This window comes from Thalia democratica, chromosome 1, assembly GCF_965202585.1.
Source record: "Thalia democratica chromosome 1, ktThaDemo2.hap1.1, whole genome shotgun sequence".
NCBI classification, from domain to species: domain Eukaryota; kingdom Metazoa; phylum Chordata; class Thaliacea; order Salpida; family Salpidae; genus Thalia; species Thalia democratica.
Window position 1 is genome coordinate 88,854,253 of NC_139165.1, and position 19,297 is coordinate 88,873,549.

The window sequence follows — 19,297 nt, forward strand, 5'->3', positions numbered from 1 at the left end:
TTTTCGAAGATAACAATTTTATTCTGATTTTGGTGAATGATAACTTTTTTATTATAACAGGGAAACTATTTGTAATTGAAACAATTACTAATTTAGTTTTATACCAAAAACTTTAATTAAATAAAGTTATTTCCAGTGAAATAATAATTTGAGTGTAAGTCAGAAAAGTTCAAAAAAAATCTCAATTTTTTTTCAAATGAAAAGTTACTAAAAGTAATAGGAAAAAACTATGTTCAAATTTCATAGAATATTTATCTGATCTATAAAATACTTAGGACATTTTAGACCAGGGTTTTCCAATTTTTTTTTTCAAATTGCCTCCTTTACAGAAATTAAAAAGCTATTGCCGCTCAGACAAAACTACAATTTAAAACAACTAAGACTTTTTTTTTGCTTTTCATCTGCAAATCAAGAATGTCTAGTGCAGCTTTTACCAAAGTGGGCGGTATCGCCCCCTGGCGGCGATTTTAGTAAGTTGGGTGGGGGACAAAATTATTAAAGGGGCGATTTTGAAACTTACACTAGATATTCTTGAGTTGCAGGTGGAGAACAAAATAAAAGGTCTTAGGTATTTTACATGGTAGTTTTGTTGGAGGGGGCAAAAGTCTTTTCAATTTATTAAAAGGGGCAATTTGAAAAAAAAAGTTTGGGAAACCCTGGTCTAGTGTAAGTTTCAAAATTTAAAAATCACCCCCTTCTGCCCCTTTACTAATTATTGCCCTTAACTTACTAAAATCGCCAACGTTATGAAACCCTGTCCTAGACTCTAAACTTTGAATGTAAAGGAAATTATATATGAGTAAACGTCCTGCAACTCACCTAGTACTAGCTAATAGTTTATTTTTATATTCTCAGTAAGTTTGAAAGTAGTTATACACTAGTTAATGAAAATACCAAAATTTAAGTATCTAGTACCACCAAGTTAAAAGAGTCTTTTATAAAGTATTTTGTTATTTAATTGTGTTAAATAAAAGGTATTTTTTTTTAAATAGATAATCTTTAGAGAATATTAAATCATAGTTGCTATAAGAACTAAATAAACAAAAGTCAGGAAAACAGAAACTATTTGCAGTTACTAGGTAGTAAATAGTTGTTTTTTGATTTAAGTGTGAACCTAAATTAGTTTTCTCAAATGAAAGTTAATTTGACTTAATATTTTTTGGTACTTGTGCTTTTTATGCATGATCTTTTAAACCATCATCTAGTTTACTTAAGATAAAGTTACATTTAGAAGACTCATGTAGTCATAAATGTTGTTCGAAAATATTCAAAGTTATATAGTACGTTTAATTCAAAAAAAAATCATAAATATTTATTAGAACTTTTTCTTTTCCAAGATAATTTTCTTTTAATTGTGCTTGATCAAAAGTACTTGCGAAAAGCTGTAACGAATAAGGTTTCAAAGAAAAAAAGATATATATCGCTACTTTAAACATGAAGTACTTTAAATTATTTTAAGTGACGTCTGTAAGATACAAATTAAAAAAACATAACCAATAAAATTTGTACATCATGATCAGCATTATTTTCAAAGGAATAATCAATCGCAAGAAAACTTAGATAAGCATAACACATCTGTTTAAGCTAAACAATTTTGAGCTCCTGAAACAGTGTGTTATATACATTTGTTAGCTTTATTACAAGAAATAAGGAAAGCTGGTAAATGATTTTAAACTAAATGTGTTTTATGATACAAATTTGTTACAGTCGAAAAATAATTGCATAACAGTTAAAAAACGAAAATCTAATTATTGTTATTTCGTAAAATTAGTAATTTAACAAACGGTAACTTCAGCGAATATGCACATAAACCCGCTTATATATCTCAACAGCGGTATCTTGCGACTATGCCTGCCTGATGAGTCCTAAAAAGGATGAACCGGTCGTAGGTTGTCTCGGATGCTGTTGTTGATGGTCGTGTGGTAAAGTTGTTAAGTAATAAAATATTTTTGTATCAACCAAAATATTTATATACATTTTAAATACATAACGATTTCGTTAAACACAAAGTTTTCTTTTTTTTATATGCATTACTAACAATTTAAAACATCGTATCTAAATTAAATACTATACCTAGCCTAAATAAAGATTAAAAAACTACTTTTATGGTTTTTAACTGAATTTGACATTTAAAATATTCAAATACCTAGGGTGACATGAGTTTTTTTAATTAATTAAAACTAGTAATTTAATTTTTTTGTCGGTTATAATAGTGCTGAATGCAATTTTTTTTAGCTTATCAAAAAATTTCAGTTAATCGTGTTAACTTTAGCAGCATAACCCTTTAAGTAAAAACAAATAGAAGTTTTAAAAATTAATAGAGGTTTTAAACAGTTTTCGTGACATATTTCTTATAATCCTTAAATGAATCTTTAAAGGCAAAAAATTAATTTTAGTAGAGTTTAGTTAAAGCAAGCACTAAAGTTTTAATCGTTAAAAGTTTTTTTTACTTAATAATGAGTAGTTTCAAAACTAATAAAGCTTTTGTTAAAATGTTATAATGAACAAACAACAGTAAAAAAAAATATGTTATAAAATTAATTTAAACTTATAAGAAAATGTTCATACAATAAAGTATCTGTATTGAAAACGCATTAGTTACTTAATCATTTTTCGGTGCACAATTTAAACATATATGCACTTGAAAACTAGAACATAAAAAAAAGTTTTTACTTACGACGATCAAACTTAAACTATTTCTATGTTTATGAGCTAGTTACAATATAACTTGCTTTTTAATATTCTGAAATAAAAAACAAAAACGAAATTTTTGAGATTGTTAGCTAAATTAGTTATAACATTTAAGCATGCTAAATTTGTTGTATATCTACAAGTAAACAGTCTTATACATCTTACAAGTTAAAATTTTATACTCCCAAATAGTATTAGAATATATTTATAGGATTTAATATATTTTCAGCTGTAAAAGTCTACATATCTACAAAATACTGTAAAGTATTTTCAACATCTTAGCTGTTTTCATAACAACTATTTTGGTAAAGAACTTTTTATTTAACAAAATTGATTGATAATTTTCAAACAACTTTGAAACAGAGTTGCGAATTATTTTTTGATAGTAAAAAGTATAAAACTAGCACAAAGTTTTAGCAGTAGAAGACCTTATATATATTACAATACTTTATAAACAGGTAAGAATACCTTCAAATTTGCGTTCGATGTTCCGATTGATTGACGTCAAATCCACAAAAACGAGGCAATGCAGGTTGCAGAGAATATGTCGAAAGTACAATGACGTCACAATGATACTAAGCAAGAAACAGTCTCTCACGTTCATGTTTGAAAACAAACTTAGTGAAGTGAGTTTTTTTTTTAGTTTTTTACTGAAATATAGTAACATGCGGTTAAATTTATGTTGATCAAAAATACGCGAAAAAAATATCAACAACCCTTTGTTTAGATTAAGTTATACTGACGTCAATTTAAGTAAGTTAACCTAATACCGAATAATTTTTTTAAGTTAGACAATAAATTTTTCTTCACGTAGCTCTATCTGGGACACGTTCAAAATTCATTCGCGATCAAAATCCAGCCGATCAAAATCCATCCAGTTAAATTTAAGAACTGCTTACCGATCGAAGGTATGGGTAACGGGTAACAGTAAAAGTGAAAAATAAAATATTAAAAATGTAAAAAGTTTCAAAACTAATTAATAAAGAAAATATTAAAAAAATCGAGTGGATTTAGACCCAAGTGGATTTTGATCGGGTGGATTTTGATAGTACACCATATATCTATCCCGTAAAGTAAAGTTTACAAACGACATGTTTAAGAAAAATTAGGTATAAATAAATTAGCACAAGTTTATTAATATTCAATTAGGCTGCTCAGCTACTTGCTTTTGCAAAACAAGACGTGACTTGGTTGTCACCGGACATTGATGACGTAATAGAGCAGCTGACGTCACTCATCGTCGACGACTTGTACGAGGCTACGTCACGTGTTGAGAAAAACTTGAACGAGATAATGAAAATAACAGAAAGTTGGAATAAAGGTGGAAATAAATCAATTTTTTAACTTAGCTCAGATTTCTAATTTATACCATTAAAAAATCTTCTATAATTCTACTTATAATAATGAGTAAATAAAACGTTTAACCTTGTATTTATTACACAAAAAACAGAAACTTTGTTTTCATGAGTAATTAAAAAGCCAATAAATATAAGCAATGCTTTAAACTTCACAGTATTCAGACCAGTTACACCAATATATAAGCTTAGAATTTTTTCTTAATAATTTTTTTCATTTTGTATCTAAAATAACTACAAAATAATTTTTATGCTAAGTTTTTTTTTGTAATTTAAACCTTTTTTTTCTATTTACCTTTTTCTTATCTTTTACAAATGGTAGAAGAACATTTAAAAAAAAGTTACTTTACAGAGCGACAAGACGTTATGTATGAACTTAAAAATTCGTCAAAAGAAGTTCAAAACTTAGACAAGTTGATAGAACGGCAAAAACATTTAGCAGAAAATTGTACTAAGCAGATGAAAAAACAAAACAAGCTAATTCATCAAACTTTACAAGACTCCTTTAAAGTAAATACGAATTTTATGCTTATTTTTATGACTAAGCTAAAATGAAAATTTATCAAAGTAACATCTAGTTTGCAATTATAAATAAATTTTTATTTTTTTTTTACCATGCTTTTCAGATATCGGAGTTAAGTTGTCTGTCACCCGCTTGGCAGTTGTTTTTGAACAAAGTTGATGAAATTATTGTTTCCGGACTTAAAACAAGCGTCTTTAAGAGTTTGAATTTGTTAAACGAATGTTTCAGTACCGATGAGATCACCAACAAAGTAATTATATTTAAATTAGTTTTCCTTGTAACGCTCAGTCTGTGAATTGTATCAGGTTTTGTTAAAGTTTGAACTTCCATCAGGTTTTATCTTTTCACACGGATGTGGAACTGAACTCATTTGAAGTTTCTTTTGAGCCTCATCTTTACGACCTGACGAACAAAATGAGCATTGAACTTGTAATTCAGTCATGGTTGAGTGATTTTAAAGGTCGTTACTCCAACATCATGCAGATAAAGGTCTAAAGCTAATCTAAATTACAATGTTAAATTGTTTTAAATCATCTAGTCTTTTTAGTCTGTTTCAAAGCAAATACAAATATATCTTTAAAACTTATTAATATGTTAATAAGTTGAATATGTTTAATATGTTAACTTCTACGCAATGTTTTTATACTAGGATCCGTCAGAATCGTATGAAGCCGTGTTAAAGCAAAATGAAGATATTAAAAGTTTAACATCAACAATATTAGAAAATCTGAAAAGAAGTTTTGAGAGCTGCCAAGAAGAACTGATGATTTTCTCCGATTACGAGTGTGTTTTTGTTATTTACTTTTAATTTAATGTTTATAATAATACTATTTTTTAATAAATGCTTTTTTCAACATTGCACTAAAAATGAAATCAGTTAAATTATTACTTTGTAAATCCTCATTTTACTATTAAAATTTAAATTTGTTTTAGTTAAAACTGTTTCTTTTGAGAAAAAAAACTGCTTCAAAATGTAAAAATAAATAATTGTTTTGGAATGAAAAGTCTGTAACACACGTAGCTCATGCTTGTAGCTGATCTATAATCTATATTTGTTCTGACAAATCAAAGTAAGTATAAAGAAACAAACTGCACAAAAACGTTTCTTAGATTCATGTGGAAGAGTGACATGGACGAGTCGTTTGCCGCGTTTCTTTCCGGAAAACCAATTTCAAACCCGTTGAATAAAAAATACAACAAACATGTCAGAAAACAAGATCTGGCTAGCGTCAGAAGTGTTGCTTTGACTAGCAGGTTACGATTTTAGCTAAATGATCATAATATAATTGTTCTAGCACAAAAGATTTTGAAATATTTATGTTGTTTGTTATCATAGTATACAATTTCAGAACAAACTGGTTAAAATATAAATTTTTTGACAGCATGACTGTATTTCATATACAAAAAAGTTTCTTTCTATTAAATTACAATTCAAACCACCACTCATATTTCAATGCTCATTTAAACAGTTAGTTATACTGGTAAAATTTTAAATTACTCCTCAAAAAAACCTCGAACAGGTCAAAGTTTTCCGACGCGGACGTGGTGGGTCAAGTCGAACGGGAGTTCCTCGCACCCGAAGAGCATCAAGGAAGGGAAACCCCCAAACGCGAAAGGAGCAGGAAAGCTCGCAGCAGAGGGCTGACTTTGGCGGACTTCGATGACGAGATGAACGTGTTCAAGCGAGCCATCGGTGACGTCGAAAGCGTGACGTCATCGCTGTCTCACGGCATCGTCATGCTCGACTTCAAACCAATCAAAGACGTCAGTTGTTCCTTTTTTTTTACTTTACTGTTGTATATAACAATCTACTACGACATATTACCATAACAATAACCAGTGGTAGCACTTATGCAACGGCTGATAGAAATTAAAAAAAAAATTTAGTTTACATCTCTTAAAAAATACAAAATCAAATTTATAAATTAAGTTTTTATAAACGGTAATTGTGTCAAATTTTATTATTGAGAACTTTATTATTGACCATACTTTATTTAGGTACTAGACGTGTATTGTAAAGACTGGCTGTGGAAATATAAAGAGTACCTCACACTAAAGGTAGGTATATTTATTTGTTTGTATAAAAGTTCATTTTTAACAAAAAGACTAAAATTATACTTGTAACAACTAAAGTAGTGATGTTTTGTTAAAAAATCGAAAACATTACGTACATCTGTAAGCTGAACTAAAAAGTGTTTAAATTTAGATTCAGCGCTTTGATGTTAAATCTTTTTTGAATAGATACCTGATCAAATATTTTTTAAAGCTTTCTGCATCGTTGAAATGTTTGGACGACTTTCTGTGTGTAGTGGAGCCCGAGATAGAAGGAATAAGCGGGCTCGAACGTAAAACAAGCGAACTGATGAAGATGATGAACTTGTTCAACCGTGTCAAAACAAAACAGAACGATTTTGAAGCCAAGTGCTTATTTTACTTACTTTGTTATCAATAGAAAAAGTTTTGCACTATTCAAAATAGTCTTTTGCTTACAGTTGCATAAACTCTAACAGATTCACTGTGATGAAAAAAACCGTAGAGTTGTTGAATAAGTATGACTATTTTCTTCCGAACGAGCTGATGGATCTTTTTGAGAAAGCTCCTGAGAGGTGGAGCAGTCTGAAGACTAAAGTTTCACTCGCAAAACAGCGGTTGGGTCCGACGGTTCAGGTAGCAAACTTTACCATGTATTAAAAAAACTATCAATTTTGAAAATGTACTCATAGAAGTTTATCAAGTATTAATAAAATATTTTTTTTTAGTTTTAGTTAGTGCGATAGCATACCTGCAAATAGTACTTAAAAATTTGTTTAAAATTGATTGGAAAAGGTTCAGACTAAAACTGAGAGAACTGCTGTAAAATTAAAAGCTCTTTGTTTCTGTAAATGTATGCAGTTTACTAGAGCATTTTTTTTTTACCAATTAATTTAAAGTCATCTTAAAATTTATTCGTAATAACCTTATTTATTAAATAAAATAAGTACTAAAAAATTTAATCCAAGCTTTTTTGTCTAAATTTTTGATAGCCATGTTGATCACAACAGGAAGAAGCAGGCACCATTGCGAAAGACTTGTTGATCTTCGCGGAAAAGATGAAAGACACGTACTTGGAGTTTCACTCGTGCCAAGTGTTTCAGAGGGAGTGCACTCACGAAAACGCTAACAATTTGATCGATCATTTCGACGAGGTTACAAACGAGTTGAAGAAAGAAGCTCAAGACCTAAAACAACTTCAGGTTGGATAAAAGCTGTGTATTGTCTTCAAATTATAAAAATGAACAAAATATTGTTTTATTTAAACATTTAAAATTCCGAAGCACAAACCTAAGTTTATAGCTGAAAGAGCTAATTACTAACACATTTTAATAGATTAAAAAATTGTCAAACAGCCGAATTTTTAAAAAGTTCATGTAAATAACTAAAGTTACTTGTAGTGTTTTAAGTATGTAAAAAACATGTCAAAACTAAAAGGTATCGTCAGTAACAAAGTTTGAATACAAACTTATACTTTCAGTAAGTCGTTTAGTCAAAAACAAAAAATCAGGAGCTTCTCAGCAAGAGCGTCGTGGACTTCCACACTCTGTCGCGGCAGATCCACGACTTGAAGATGCTGAAGAGCTTGTGGAAGTACAAAAAGATGATTGAAGACCAGCAGCAAGATTGGATGGATAAAGCGTGGCAGGATATTGAGGAGAAAAGCTTGGAGGAAGTCACGGTAAGGCAGGAAGGCATTGTGACGTCATTACCAGTCGGAGTGAGTTTTAGATAAATAAATATTGATGGGAATATATAAAGATAAATATATAGATTTTAAATGCATCTGTAATTATGGTTTATTTCCTTGCAAAACTTTAGAAGTTATTTTTCTATGAAAAGTTATGTTTACATTTATATGTGGTAAGGAGTATAAGAAAGAACTTTTGAAATATATTTTGCGTTTTTTATTGATAATTAAATTCAACTAAAGGTGAAAACATGGGACGTGTTCACTGGTGTGTTGGAGTCAATAGAAATTTTGAAAAAGTACGTCTTTTTGCTCAAGAACTTTAAGAATCCAACTTTACGAAGGCGCCATTGGAATCAGATCCTCAGAGCTATTGGTATAGTATTCATTTTGTATATTTTTTTTACCTATCAATCTACATGAGTTGGTGATGTTAGATATACTGTAAACATGATCTTTTGTAGTGTGTTTATGAAATAAGACTCATTGAAACGGACAATAGATGTAAATTTTGATTAATATTATGTTTAACATTTTCATTTATAATGTTAAGGAGAAGAAGACTTTTCGTCGGAAGAAGGTCTAAACAGAGAAAAATTACGAAAATTAACATTGGGCGAACTAGTTGATTTCGGAATACACGATTTTAGTGACGAAATAAACAATATTGTCATACAGGCTGAAAAAGGTAGAAGACTATATTTTAAATAAAGAAATTTGAATATCATAACCAATAAATTTCTATTCCTAAAAATTAAAGCTCGATATTCTAAGTAATGAGTAAACTGTTTTTTTCTAACATTAATTAAATCGTTGTTCAATATTTTGACGTAGTATAATAGTTTGAGTTCATGATTTTTTTCAAATTTCATAAAAATAATTGAGGTTGAGAATAATTTCCTACTTAAAATTTTACAGAGTTGAAAATAGAAAACTTGTTGAAAAACGTCGAAGAAAAGTGGTTGAGCAAAATGTTTAACTTGGAGGAACATGTCAAAAACTTTGAAAACATTTACGAAAACTTTGAAATTAACAAACAGAATAAGCAGTCAGAAACAAACAGCAGGTAACAAAATAAGTTGACTTGTTTTAGTTAAACCATTTACTTTATATTGAACGATTTTTTTAATTTGTTGAAAATAGGTATGTTTAACAAACTTGTATTGAAATGTAAAAATAAAATACTTGTAATAAATTTTTAGAGTCTCTTACATTTACAGACAACAACTAAAACGACTTTATTTACAAATAACTAAACGTGTTTTAGACACACGAAATAGTTTAGAATTTTTAAATAAAAACCTTGTTTCATTGAAGTATTTTGTATAGTACAATTTTGAAATTTTTCTACTATTAATAAAAAACACTGAAACAAAATACTAAAACAAAAATAAAGACTTTTACAAAATATTATAAGATTGTTGTTATTAAAACAAAAATAAAGTACAGTAGGGGATGTTTGGGTTTTAAAATGCCATTTGAAAAAGATGCACCTTTTAAAGAGATAAAACAAAAATGTTGTTTTTATCAGGTTCAGTCACAGCAAACAAAGGTTCTTCAGCAAATCTTCAACATCCGCTTCTCAATCAAGAGCTTTTACCTCCAGTGAGAACTCGAACGTTCTCGATGACAAGGGACCCGTGCATCTGCTGCGTGATTGTGACGTAATAATAAGCGAGCTTGAACATCACCAAGTTTGTAAAAAAGCAATTTTCTATTTTAAATTTGTTCAAATTTTAAATATCTTAATCCGGAAAATGATATTTTTTTAAAAAAGAAGAACTTTTATTTTTAGATTTAATTTATTTTTTTTTGTGATGGAGCAGTTTCAAATATCTCTACTTTAAAATTTACGGATAGAACTAACTCACTAGTTTTATTAAAATCATATTTAGCCAAAAAAGGATTAATCTTTAAAGACCACTAAAAAAATTATCTGAACCTAAAGAAGCAAACTGTTTTCACAGATAGAGCTGGCCAACATAAAATCCGGCTCGTCGCTGGTCGGTTCGTTCCAGGATGACGTCACTAAATGGCGCAGCACTTTGCAGACGATCGAGGTCGTGGTTGGAATGTTGGTGAAGGTTCAGCGAAAGTGGGTCAAGTTGGACGATGTTTACTCGAGTGAGTTTGCTTGCAAATAAATAGTAAAAAAGATATTTAAGGTTTATAGAAAAAATGTTATATGCTACCATGTTTTACCTTAGTGAGTTGCTTAGATAGAGCTTATTTTGTGGAAACAACTAACAAGTTTTAAAACACACTCAGCTATGAAGTATTTAAACTTTTTTCACAGAAATGTTTATCTTAAATTTTGGTAGTGGTTAAAAGGGTTGCCACTTAAATAATAACATTTTAAAACGACTTTTTAAAACCTTATTTTTACTTAAACTTGTGAAAAACGCACTGAAAATATAATTGGTAGCTTGTGTAAAACTATAAAGTGCTGAGCAAAATATTTTTTAGGCTCCGAAATACGAACTGCTCTTCCGAAAGAAGCCAATGTATTTGCAATTTTGAGTAAAGATTTTGTGTTGCTAATGAAGGAAGCAGATAAGAAAAACAACGTTCTTAAAATTTGCACAAAAAAAGGTTTTGGATTTTCAGTTTTCTTTGTTTAATAATAACTGAGAATAAAAATGAAATGATTTTATAACCATAAAAAACTTTTTGTTTTGAATAAAATTTTGTTTTTTGAAACTTGTTATCCTAACATATTAGTTTAAAATTAGATAGTTTTAAACATAAGCTGTACTATATAATTGAAATTAAGTGACCAATTGCTTTTGTTACACAAATCTACACTCAGTATTCACCTAGATTAAATACAAAAATCAGCACTAAAAGTTTTACAAATCTTTTATAAAGTTAATCGTGTTTCCATTCAGGTCTGAAGTCAATGCTGAAAAATATGCTTGAAAAGATAGAGTATTGCGAGGAAGCGTTGCTTAGCAACATGGATAAACACCGGAGAAGGTTTCCTCTGTTTTACTTCCTCTCAAATGAAGACGTTCTTCAAATTGTTGCTTACAGCTACCACCTGCCGTTTGTTAACAAGTAGGTTTTTGTTTAAACGCTTTTATTGCTGAACAATTTGTTTATACGTGTTTAGAGTCAGAATATTCTATTGCTCAATTTAATTTTTCAAGCATCAAAAGAGTTCTGTTGTAAATAAACATTTTAATGAGGCAATTCCAAATTCAGAAGTCTATTTTTAACACTGTGTTACATGTTTTGTAAGTATTTTAAAGTTTTTTTAGGAATGTCATATGCAACAATCGAAATCGTATTATTAAGAAAATGAAATTTTTATTTCTTTTTTGTATAAGTTTTCCTAAAACTTGTTTAACGGTCTAAGTTCTACAGTAAAGCCACAATAAAAGTTTCACTAACGTCATACTTTTTGTTTTTCATTACAGATATCTACACAAAGTGTTCTTGCACATGGGAGAACTTTTGTACGAAAAAGTCGACGATGACGTCAGCGAACCTGGTGTTACGTTACAAAGGTACAAAGTGACCGGAGTAAGGAGTTTTTGCGGGGAAATAACCGAAGTAGAAGATGTTGAGTACGAAAGTGGCGCCGTTTCTTTGTGGCTTTCGAAACTGCAAGCCTGCATCAGCAACGATATTCAGGTTGAAATAAATAGCTAAGTTTTTTTTTTGTTATACCGTGTTTCTTATCATTAAGATTATTTTATTTTTTTCCATATTTTCTATCATAAAATCAAAACTTTTGGGTCAAAACTGTTAAAAGTTTAAATTTTTAGAGCTTTCAAATCTTTTTTTTCTTTTTTATAGATATATACCTCGAAAAATTGCTTAGAAAGTCTTTTGTTATAACTTGCTTACATAAAAAATGTATGCAATACTAATCAGTAATTATAATTAATTTACATAAAATAACTAACAGTAAAAGCTTTATAATATTATGTCAATACTAGTCACAAAACGTACTAGATAAAATCTAACGTACTCACTTAGTTCAAAATAATTGAAAGTATTGAACAGTTTGTTCTGTCTTAGCAATATAAATGACACCACAGGAAAAACTTCACGTGGCACTGGGTTACGAAAGAAGGTCGGCGCAGATCGAACAAACGGTGAAAAGCGCGGGAGCTTCGAGAATAAGGATCAGCAGACCGTCGAGTGCAGTGAAGCATGAAAGCAGACCTTCGTCAGCCAATCAAAACGAAACATCAAAATCAAGACTGTCGTCAGCATCTAGTATTAGGAAATCATCTACACAAGTAAGCATAATAAATGCCTCAAAACAAATTAAAATATCTTAAAGAGCAATTAAAAATAAATTTTATTAAAGTAGGTTTTGTTTAAGAACTTTTACCTGTTTTGTCGTGACTTTTTGACATTAAAAAAACAAATGATTTAAAAAATAAACATTATAAACTCTAGGACACAGACAACAAGTTATCAAAGTGTGTTAGCGCATCACTAAGACAAGCAATTTCAACAAAAGATATTTCATGGACTCTTGACAACAGCACCCAAGTCGTTTTACTTGCTACTAAAATCAAGGTAGGCTCACTCTAAGTTATTGTAATGTGATGTTTAAAGTTGGTATCGTTAAATAAGTACCTTTTTACAAAAAAAAAATTACTAAAGACTACAAAAAAAAAACAAAATGTTTTTCTCAAATGTCTTGAACAACTTTTTCGCATAAATTTCAAACAATTTCTACCACATTACGACGTCTTAAATAATACTTTATTCTTCCATTTTAGATGAACAAGCTGACAGAAAGAGCAGTAAGAACAAGTATGAACTCAGTTGATCAGGGAAATGAAATACTGAAAGTGAAACTCGCAGTTGAGAAATCTTTAAAAGCTGCTGTCATCATGCTTAAGGTTTATATTTAAATTACTAGGAACATGTAATATTATTGATTGAGCAACACCTTAAGAATAACTTTGAATTAAGTACATTGATGTAGTAACTAGTAAGTAATTTTAAAACTTGTTTTTTATTTATTAATAATTTAACTATCGACTAAAAGAAAAACAATCATTATAGTGTAAAACTATTTATTAATGAAAACCAACCTCAGAGTATATTTATTTTTACAATATACGGGTCAATCAAAACGTATATGAAGCTTATAGAGCACAAAGTTTTGTCGACTAGTTACAACACTCGTAAACCTTTTTTTTACAATTTAGGGAATTGAAAGCGAAAAAAGTTCAAGAGTGAGTAGTGCGAAAGCAAGTACAAAAGAAGAGGCTGAAGAAAACATCGTAAATTATGTAGATGAAGCTAAATCGTTTACGTCGCTCGAGTTGGTATAAGTTTGTTTGCTATTTTTACCGTTTGTACACTAATTGAAAAAAAGACTTTAACTAGGATTAAAGCAGTCTTTATTAAAAATTATATTGTTTTTGATAAAAAATATAATTTTACATATTTAGTCATTACTTCAGTGTAGAAAAGTTAGTTTTAAGCTTTAATGTCAATATTTTCATTCACTCAGGTCATCATCTCTCTCAGAAAGTGACTTGTCAATTTACGATGCTGACAAACATGACATGCCTGAAGGTAAAAATAAGTTGCTAATTGAGAATTTTCATATTAAACTCATACATTATAAAAATTAATTCATATTTAAAATTTAACAGAACCCGAGAAAAATGAACATCCAGTAGAACAAAAACCACCTCTGAATGAAAAGGTGAATCGAAAATTTGTGAGTAAGGCGAAAAAATGATAAAAACTAGTGTTACAAATTATTATTTTGAAGTAAATATAAAAAAAGTTCTGATACAATTTAAATATAGCACTTATGTTCATTTATGAAAAACTTCATACCGATACAAACATTTAGCCTGAAAAAACCGAAGATCAACTTTTACTATACCCCCACCAAGTGACGAAGATAACAGCACTAGTGTCACTACTCCTTCAACAAAAAGATATTTGTCACCAACTTGCAGACGTTCTTAAAAGCTATCCCAGTTGCGGTGACGAGAACAACAATAACGTTCGTTTGCTATTACATACTAGAAACGCAATAATTACTTTGCTTAAATAAAAAATGCTTTTGGCTTTTATTCATTGTTTATCAATTCCTGTAAGCAAATTTACAAAGTTTTATTCAGTTTTTTAACCTGCATAGTAATATATTCGAATATTGTTACATAAGCATACATTACACAATAACAAAAAAGAAAAATGTTTATGATATATTTATAAAAACAAATAAAACTACTTTATTTTGTTTTCATAGTTGTTTGAATGGAGTAGTAAACTGAAACACGTCTACGAAAAAGACGAAATGAAAGTTAATGTTTCTTTATTGAATCATTCATTTCAATACGGATTTGATTACCAAGGCTCGGCTGACCGGTTAGTTTTTTTCATGTAAATTATCACTTACTAAAAAATTATAATGAAACAATGTTCTATGAAATAGATATTATTTTTTGATAACTAGTCAATATAGAGTTCAATCAGTATTTAGTCATTATCATTTTTTATAAATCATACAAAAACTTTTACTTTTATTTTTCGTTTTACAACACTTAAGTAATCACAACGTAATTTCGTTTAAAAAAGTTAATTAAATTTTTTTTTTATTTTAATCAAAACATTAATAACAAAATAATAAATGATAAAGAGTTGACTACAATTATGCTACATGTGTTGTTATGATCAGTTTTACTACATTTAAACAAGTCATAACAAGTTTTAAGTTTTTTACACTTTTAACGTCTTTGCAGGCACACGATGAGTCTTGATTGCGACCGAGCGATCATATCCATGTGTCAATCGATCAAACTTAACCAGGGGATGTCGGTTTTAAGCAGTAAACTGAACGGCAGAAGCGAACTTGTTGACGAACTCGCGCTGAATTTGGGTGTGAGTTTGCACTCTGTGCCTTGCACTGCAATTGTCACTTACAACGACATTGGTCAGTTGTTTAAATGTTTTATAAAGTTTGAAGTATTATAAAGTTCAAATTAAAACGTGACCTTTTTCAGTAGTTTCACTCAATTTTTTATTAATCATTTTTCTAGTATTGGTAGTTAGAGTTTATATTTTAATGTAAAAAGTTCTAGTGTGAGTTTGATATTAATGACCAAAAGTAATAAAAATATCTTTATCTTTTTAACAGCATACACTTTTTTTTAATTCTTGAGTAAATAAACCTACAAAAGTTTCGGGTTTAATTGTAATCAAAAAATTCTCAGGCAACCTGTTCAAAGGCTTGTCAGAATCGCCCAACAGCTGGCTTCAGTTATCCGGAGTTGATAAATTATCCGCACACGTCGCTTCCGTGACCTCACAAATCATGACGTCACTGAACAACGCGGTTCGCAGCAAGTCCGATTGCCTCTCGATCCTCGGTAGTGACGTTTCACTGGTGACGTCACACGCAGTTTGCATAGCAACAACAAACGATTTAAACTTTTTTTCTGAAAATCACTTGCCGAAAGAGTTTCTCGATACCTTTAGGTTTTTTTTTTATTTGAATTAAATATACTTTTTGTAGAGGCTTCTAGATTGCATTTTAAACTTAAACTCAAAAAAAGAGTTTTAAAACGCATTTTTTTTAAATTTTAGAGTCATTGGGTTTTGCCAGCCAGACATTTCTATTGTTTTGGAAGCTTCCTTGTTGGCTCAAGGATTTACCAATGCAAAACAGATTTCTGAAAAACTTGCAATTTTGTTACATCTTACAGATACTATGTTATCAACTTCGACATCCATAGATAATGATACTAGTTTGTAATATAGTTTTACTTTTTTTTACGAATTTTTTATCTGTAATTTTTTTTTAATTAACTTTGAAACTATTGAATTAACCTTGATATTGCTCCTTATCCTAGAGATAAATGCTTTTTAAGCTTCTATTTCAAGTTTTATTTTCTGAAAAAAAAAATTCACATTTTTTTTTAGCAACAAACATATTTTTGGCTTTTATCGTTTTATGGTTTGTATTAAACAGTTGAAAAAATATACTAAACGAGAATAACTTCACAGACCAGGAGGCTTCAGTAAACCTTTCTAAAAACCCAAAAATTTTCCCGCCTTCAAACGGAGTCAACCCTGTGTTGTCACGTGAATCACTCAAACATGTTGTGAATTGCGCGGGAACTGCGCTTGACGCACTCATGCATGGAAACGAATTTGCAAATCAAAAACCACAAAAGTAATTGATATAAGTTTTTTTTTATGTTTATTAGTGCTAAAGTGAAATTAAACTGGCATACTACTTTTCAACAAAGTTAAAGTTTTCTGACTTACATTTTAGTATTAAAATAACATTCTTAAAACCTATTAATTTAACAAAAAGCATTGACTTAAACTCTAAGAATTTAAAGGAGTAAAACATAATAATTTTTATTGTAAAGTATAAGTATAGCTTCTGTAAGTAAATATCAAAATTTTTATAAATGTTTTTTTATTTGTAGGACTACAATTGACATAGAACACCTGGCAGTGGCGAGGTCAATAAGAAACCTGACGTCACCAAGTTGTCCTGACAACCACGTCAAGGGTGTCATGGCAACCTTCGTCATGGACCTGTTTGGTGAAGAAATAGACTTTGCTATTGATGACGACAATAATGACGTGATTAACACTGAAGTAAGTTTTTTGTTTAAAGATAAATAAATCTATAATGTGTTTTTTATTTGCATAATTGTATGCATATTGTAAAGTATCACTTATTGATCTTAAGTTTCTACTTTTACTTGTAAAGAAAAATTTTTTACATTAAATTTATAAAACTGAAAGTAAATCTGAATATTAGACTTATCTTAAAAACATCTTAACCTTTTTATTTTTAATACTTTAAAACAAACTTCTAAAAATTTTATTTAAATATTTATTAATGATTTAATTAACTACTATAAATGAATTTCAGGTCAGCTTAAGCAGGGAGAAAATACACGAAAGTAGACATAGAGATTATGACGCAATAGACGACGTAGAACAAGCCATCTCAGTTGCAACAAAAATATGCGGTTTCACTGCTTCTAACTCATTCCAATTTAAAAGCGCACAACTACTCGAGGTGTTTATATAATGTTAAAATTTATAAATAATTCTTTACCCACTATTTTTAATTTTAAACAGACGCTGAACAGAACATAAGTTTTATGTAACTATTAAACTTATAAAAAATTGCAGACCAAACCGCTGCTTATTCTCGAAAAAAAGCTTGTAAATAGAAAAAATGCCTAGTTTATGTTTTTGTATATATAAATCGAAAGACTTTTAAGGTTTACATAAGAGTAGGTATCATTGCTTGATTTATTACTAATTTTTTACAATTTTGTTTTAAGTTCTTTACTTAGGTAAAAATTTAAGGCCGCAAAATACTTCTTTTATTTCAAAACTTTTCATACATATGACAAAGACAGGTATGTAGAAAAGTAATGAACACAAATTAGTTGTAACTTTTACTTTTTTGTCTTAAAAGTAAAACATTAATAACTCGGAACAACTAATTTAAAAGTCCAGTTAGGTAAAAACTTTGTCAACATGCTGCATCGAATTATTATTAATATCATAAACACATTTTGTTTTGAACTGAAAAAAAAATATACGGTGTGAAACTGTGTAGTTTGTACAATCTGCAACCAAATATCATAACAGGTGTTGGAATCGGTCGGAGCTGCCTTGTTAGTGGGCGGACCGCAAAGTGGAAAATCTTCCACCGTCAAGGTTTACTGTCAAACGATGCGGGAACTTGGCTACCGTGTGCAATGCAGAAAGGTTTGTTAAAAGATGTTTTCAAAACTTTTATGCTTTAAAATCAAAGCTATGGTAGTTTTCAACTGGTTTGTCTGAGTTATGATGAATTTTTAAATATAAGGTTAGTTATGCAGTTCTATAACTTTTGCTGAAATTACAATAAAAACGTTTAATGAATTTGTGACACTAAGTTTAGCAAAGAAAGGTTAAGAACTTTAAGAAAACTAAAGTCACTTAACCATTATCCCTTTTATACAATTTAAAATGTTTACAGTTCTGATGTAATACTGTTCGCATTTTATCCTTTTCGGGCGAACTTTAATTGTTTACGTGTTTAATTTTTTACTCAAGTTTTGTTTCAGTTTGGTTATTTAGTTGATGCTGTTCGCAGCTGATTATTCGCCATTGGCTTTTCGTTGCTGTATCTTTGGCAGCAAACTTCCAGCCGCGTTTTGGCATTTCTTGAAGTATTTGCTCGTAAAAATCAAATGCTCAGTTCGATTTTGGTTTGTTCGTTAAGTTTAGTTTAAACGAACACATATAACGTAACTGACTGATGAGTCCTAATAAGGATGAAACCGATCTCAGTCTACCGCAGCTTATGGTCTGATGATCGAATTGCTGCGATCAACCCTTTTGTCAAACACATTTAATGTTTACCTTCTTTGATCCTTAATTTCTAAGTCTTTTAAAGAATTATTAGCGCTATCAATTTATGTTTTATGTATTATGTACTTTATTATTAGTTCTTTTCGCATTTATTAGTTTTAATCACACATTTCACCACCACAGACTCGAGTTAAGTTTAACATTATTATAAGTAGGTTTTTAAACCCTTAGTAAATAGAATGTGAGTCATGTTAAACTAGTTGACAAATACAGTTCAAGCACTAACTTGGGATTGTATATTGCATGAATTAAAGCGCACGTTGTATTCTAAACTAGGCCAGTATCATCATACAAGCAGCACATACCCTAGTTATCGACCCTGATACAAATTAGAACATTTTTTTTGCAGATATACTTGAGCTCTTTTGAAGATCCAAAGCACCTTATCGGTTATTACAATGAAAACAACGAATGGAAAGATGGTGTTTTGAGAAAAATATTAAAATCTTTTGAGTTTTTACAGGAAAACGACGTACGTACTTTTAATTGTAAATAACGTTAAACTAAGTCTAACTTGTTTAGAAAAAAAACTTTGCTTGCAAACTAAAATAAAGTCATCAAATATATTTAGTCACTAAAATTTTTGATAAAGTTATTCTATATAAAAAACATACTTTTAATAAT

General features: G+C 29.5%; 1 protein-coding gene across 1 annotated transcript in view; it reads left to right on the top strand.

Moving 5' to 3' along the window:
- The window catches only part of LOC145840815 (uncharacterized), a 50,550-nt gene that overhangs the window by 11,735 nt on the left and 19,518 nt on the right, over positions 1-19,297 (top strand). The window contains exons 15-50 of the mRNA XM_082948156.1: positions 3,150-3,317; positions 3,841-4,000; positions 4,673-4,707; positions 4,903-5,058; positions 5,219-5,352; positions 5,680-5,823; positions 6,090-6,333; positions 6,568-6,627; positions 6,836-6,990; positions 7,080-7,236; positions 7,611-7,802; positions 8,111-8,320; positions 8,534-8,666; positions 8,844-8,978; positions 9,209-9,356; positions 9,822-9,984; positions 10,258-10,414; positions 10,757-10,882; positions 11,179-11,347; positions 11,710-11,926; positions 12,337-12,540; positions 12,704-12,826; positions 13,033-13,155; positions 13,468-13,583; positions 13,776-13,840; positions 13,921-13,988; positions 14,127-14,282; positions 14,529-14,647; positions 15,022-15,212; positions 15,493-15,757; positions 15,866-16,026; positions 16,286-16,454; positions 16,717-16,891; positions 17,172-17,321; positions 17,906-18,025; positions 19,023-19,145. Coding sequence (XP_082804282.1) covers positions 3,150-3,317; positions 3,841-4,000; positions 4,673-4,707; positions 4,903-5,058; positions 5,219-5,352; positions 5,680-5,823; positions 6,090-6,333; positions 6,568-6,627; positions 6,836-6,990; positions 7,080-7,236; positions 7,611-7,802; positions 8,111-8,320; positions 8,534-8,666; positions 8,844-8,978; positions 9,209-9,356; positions 9,822-9,984; positions 10,258-10,414; positions 10,757-10,882; positions 11,179-11,347; positions 11,710-11,926; positions 12,337-12,540; positions 12,704-12,826; positions 13,033-13,155; positions 13,468-13,583; positions 13,776-13,840; positions 13,921-13,988; positions 14,127-14,282; positions 14,529-14,647; positions 15,022-15,212; positions 15,493-15,757; positions 15,866-16,026; positions 16,286-16,454; positions 16,717-16,891; positions 17,172-17,321; positions 17,906-18,025; positions 19,023-19,145 — 5,391 coding nt within the window. The remainder of the gene's footprint in view (positions 1-3,149; positions 3,318-3,840; positions 4,001-4,672; positions 4,708-4,902; positions 5,059-5,218; positions 5,353-5,679; positions 5,824-6,089; positions 6,334-6,567; positions 6,628-6,835; positions 6,991-7,079; positions 7,237-7,610; positions 7,803-8,110; positions 8,321-8,533; positions 8,667-8,843; positions 8,979-9,208; positions 9,357-9,821; positions 9,985-10,257; positions 10,415-10,756; positions 10,883-11,178; positions 11,348-11,709; positions 11,927-12,336; positions 12,541-12,703; positions 12,827-13,032; positions 13,156-13,467; positions 13,584-13,775; positions 13,841-13,920; positions 13,989-14,126; positions 14,283-14,528; positions 14,648-15,021; positions 15,213-15,492; positions 15,758-15,865; positions 16,027-16,285; positions 16,455-16,716; positions 16,892-17,171; positions 17,322-17,905; positions 18,026-19,022; positions 19,146-19,297) is intronic.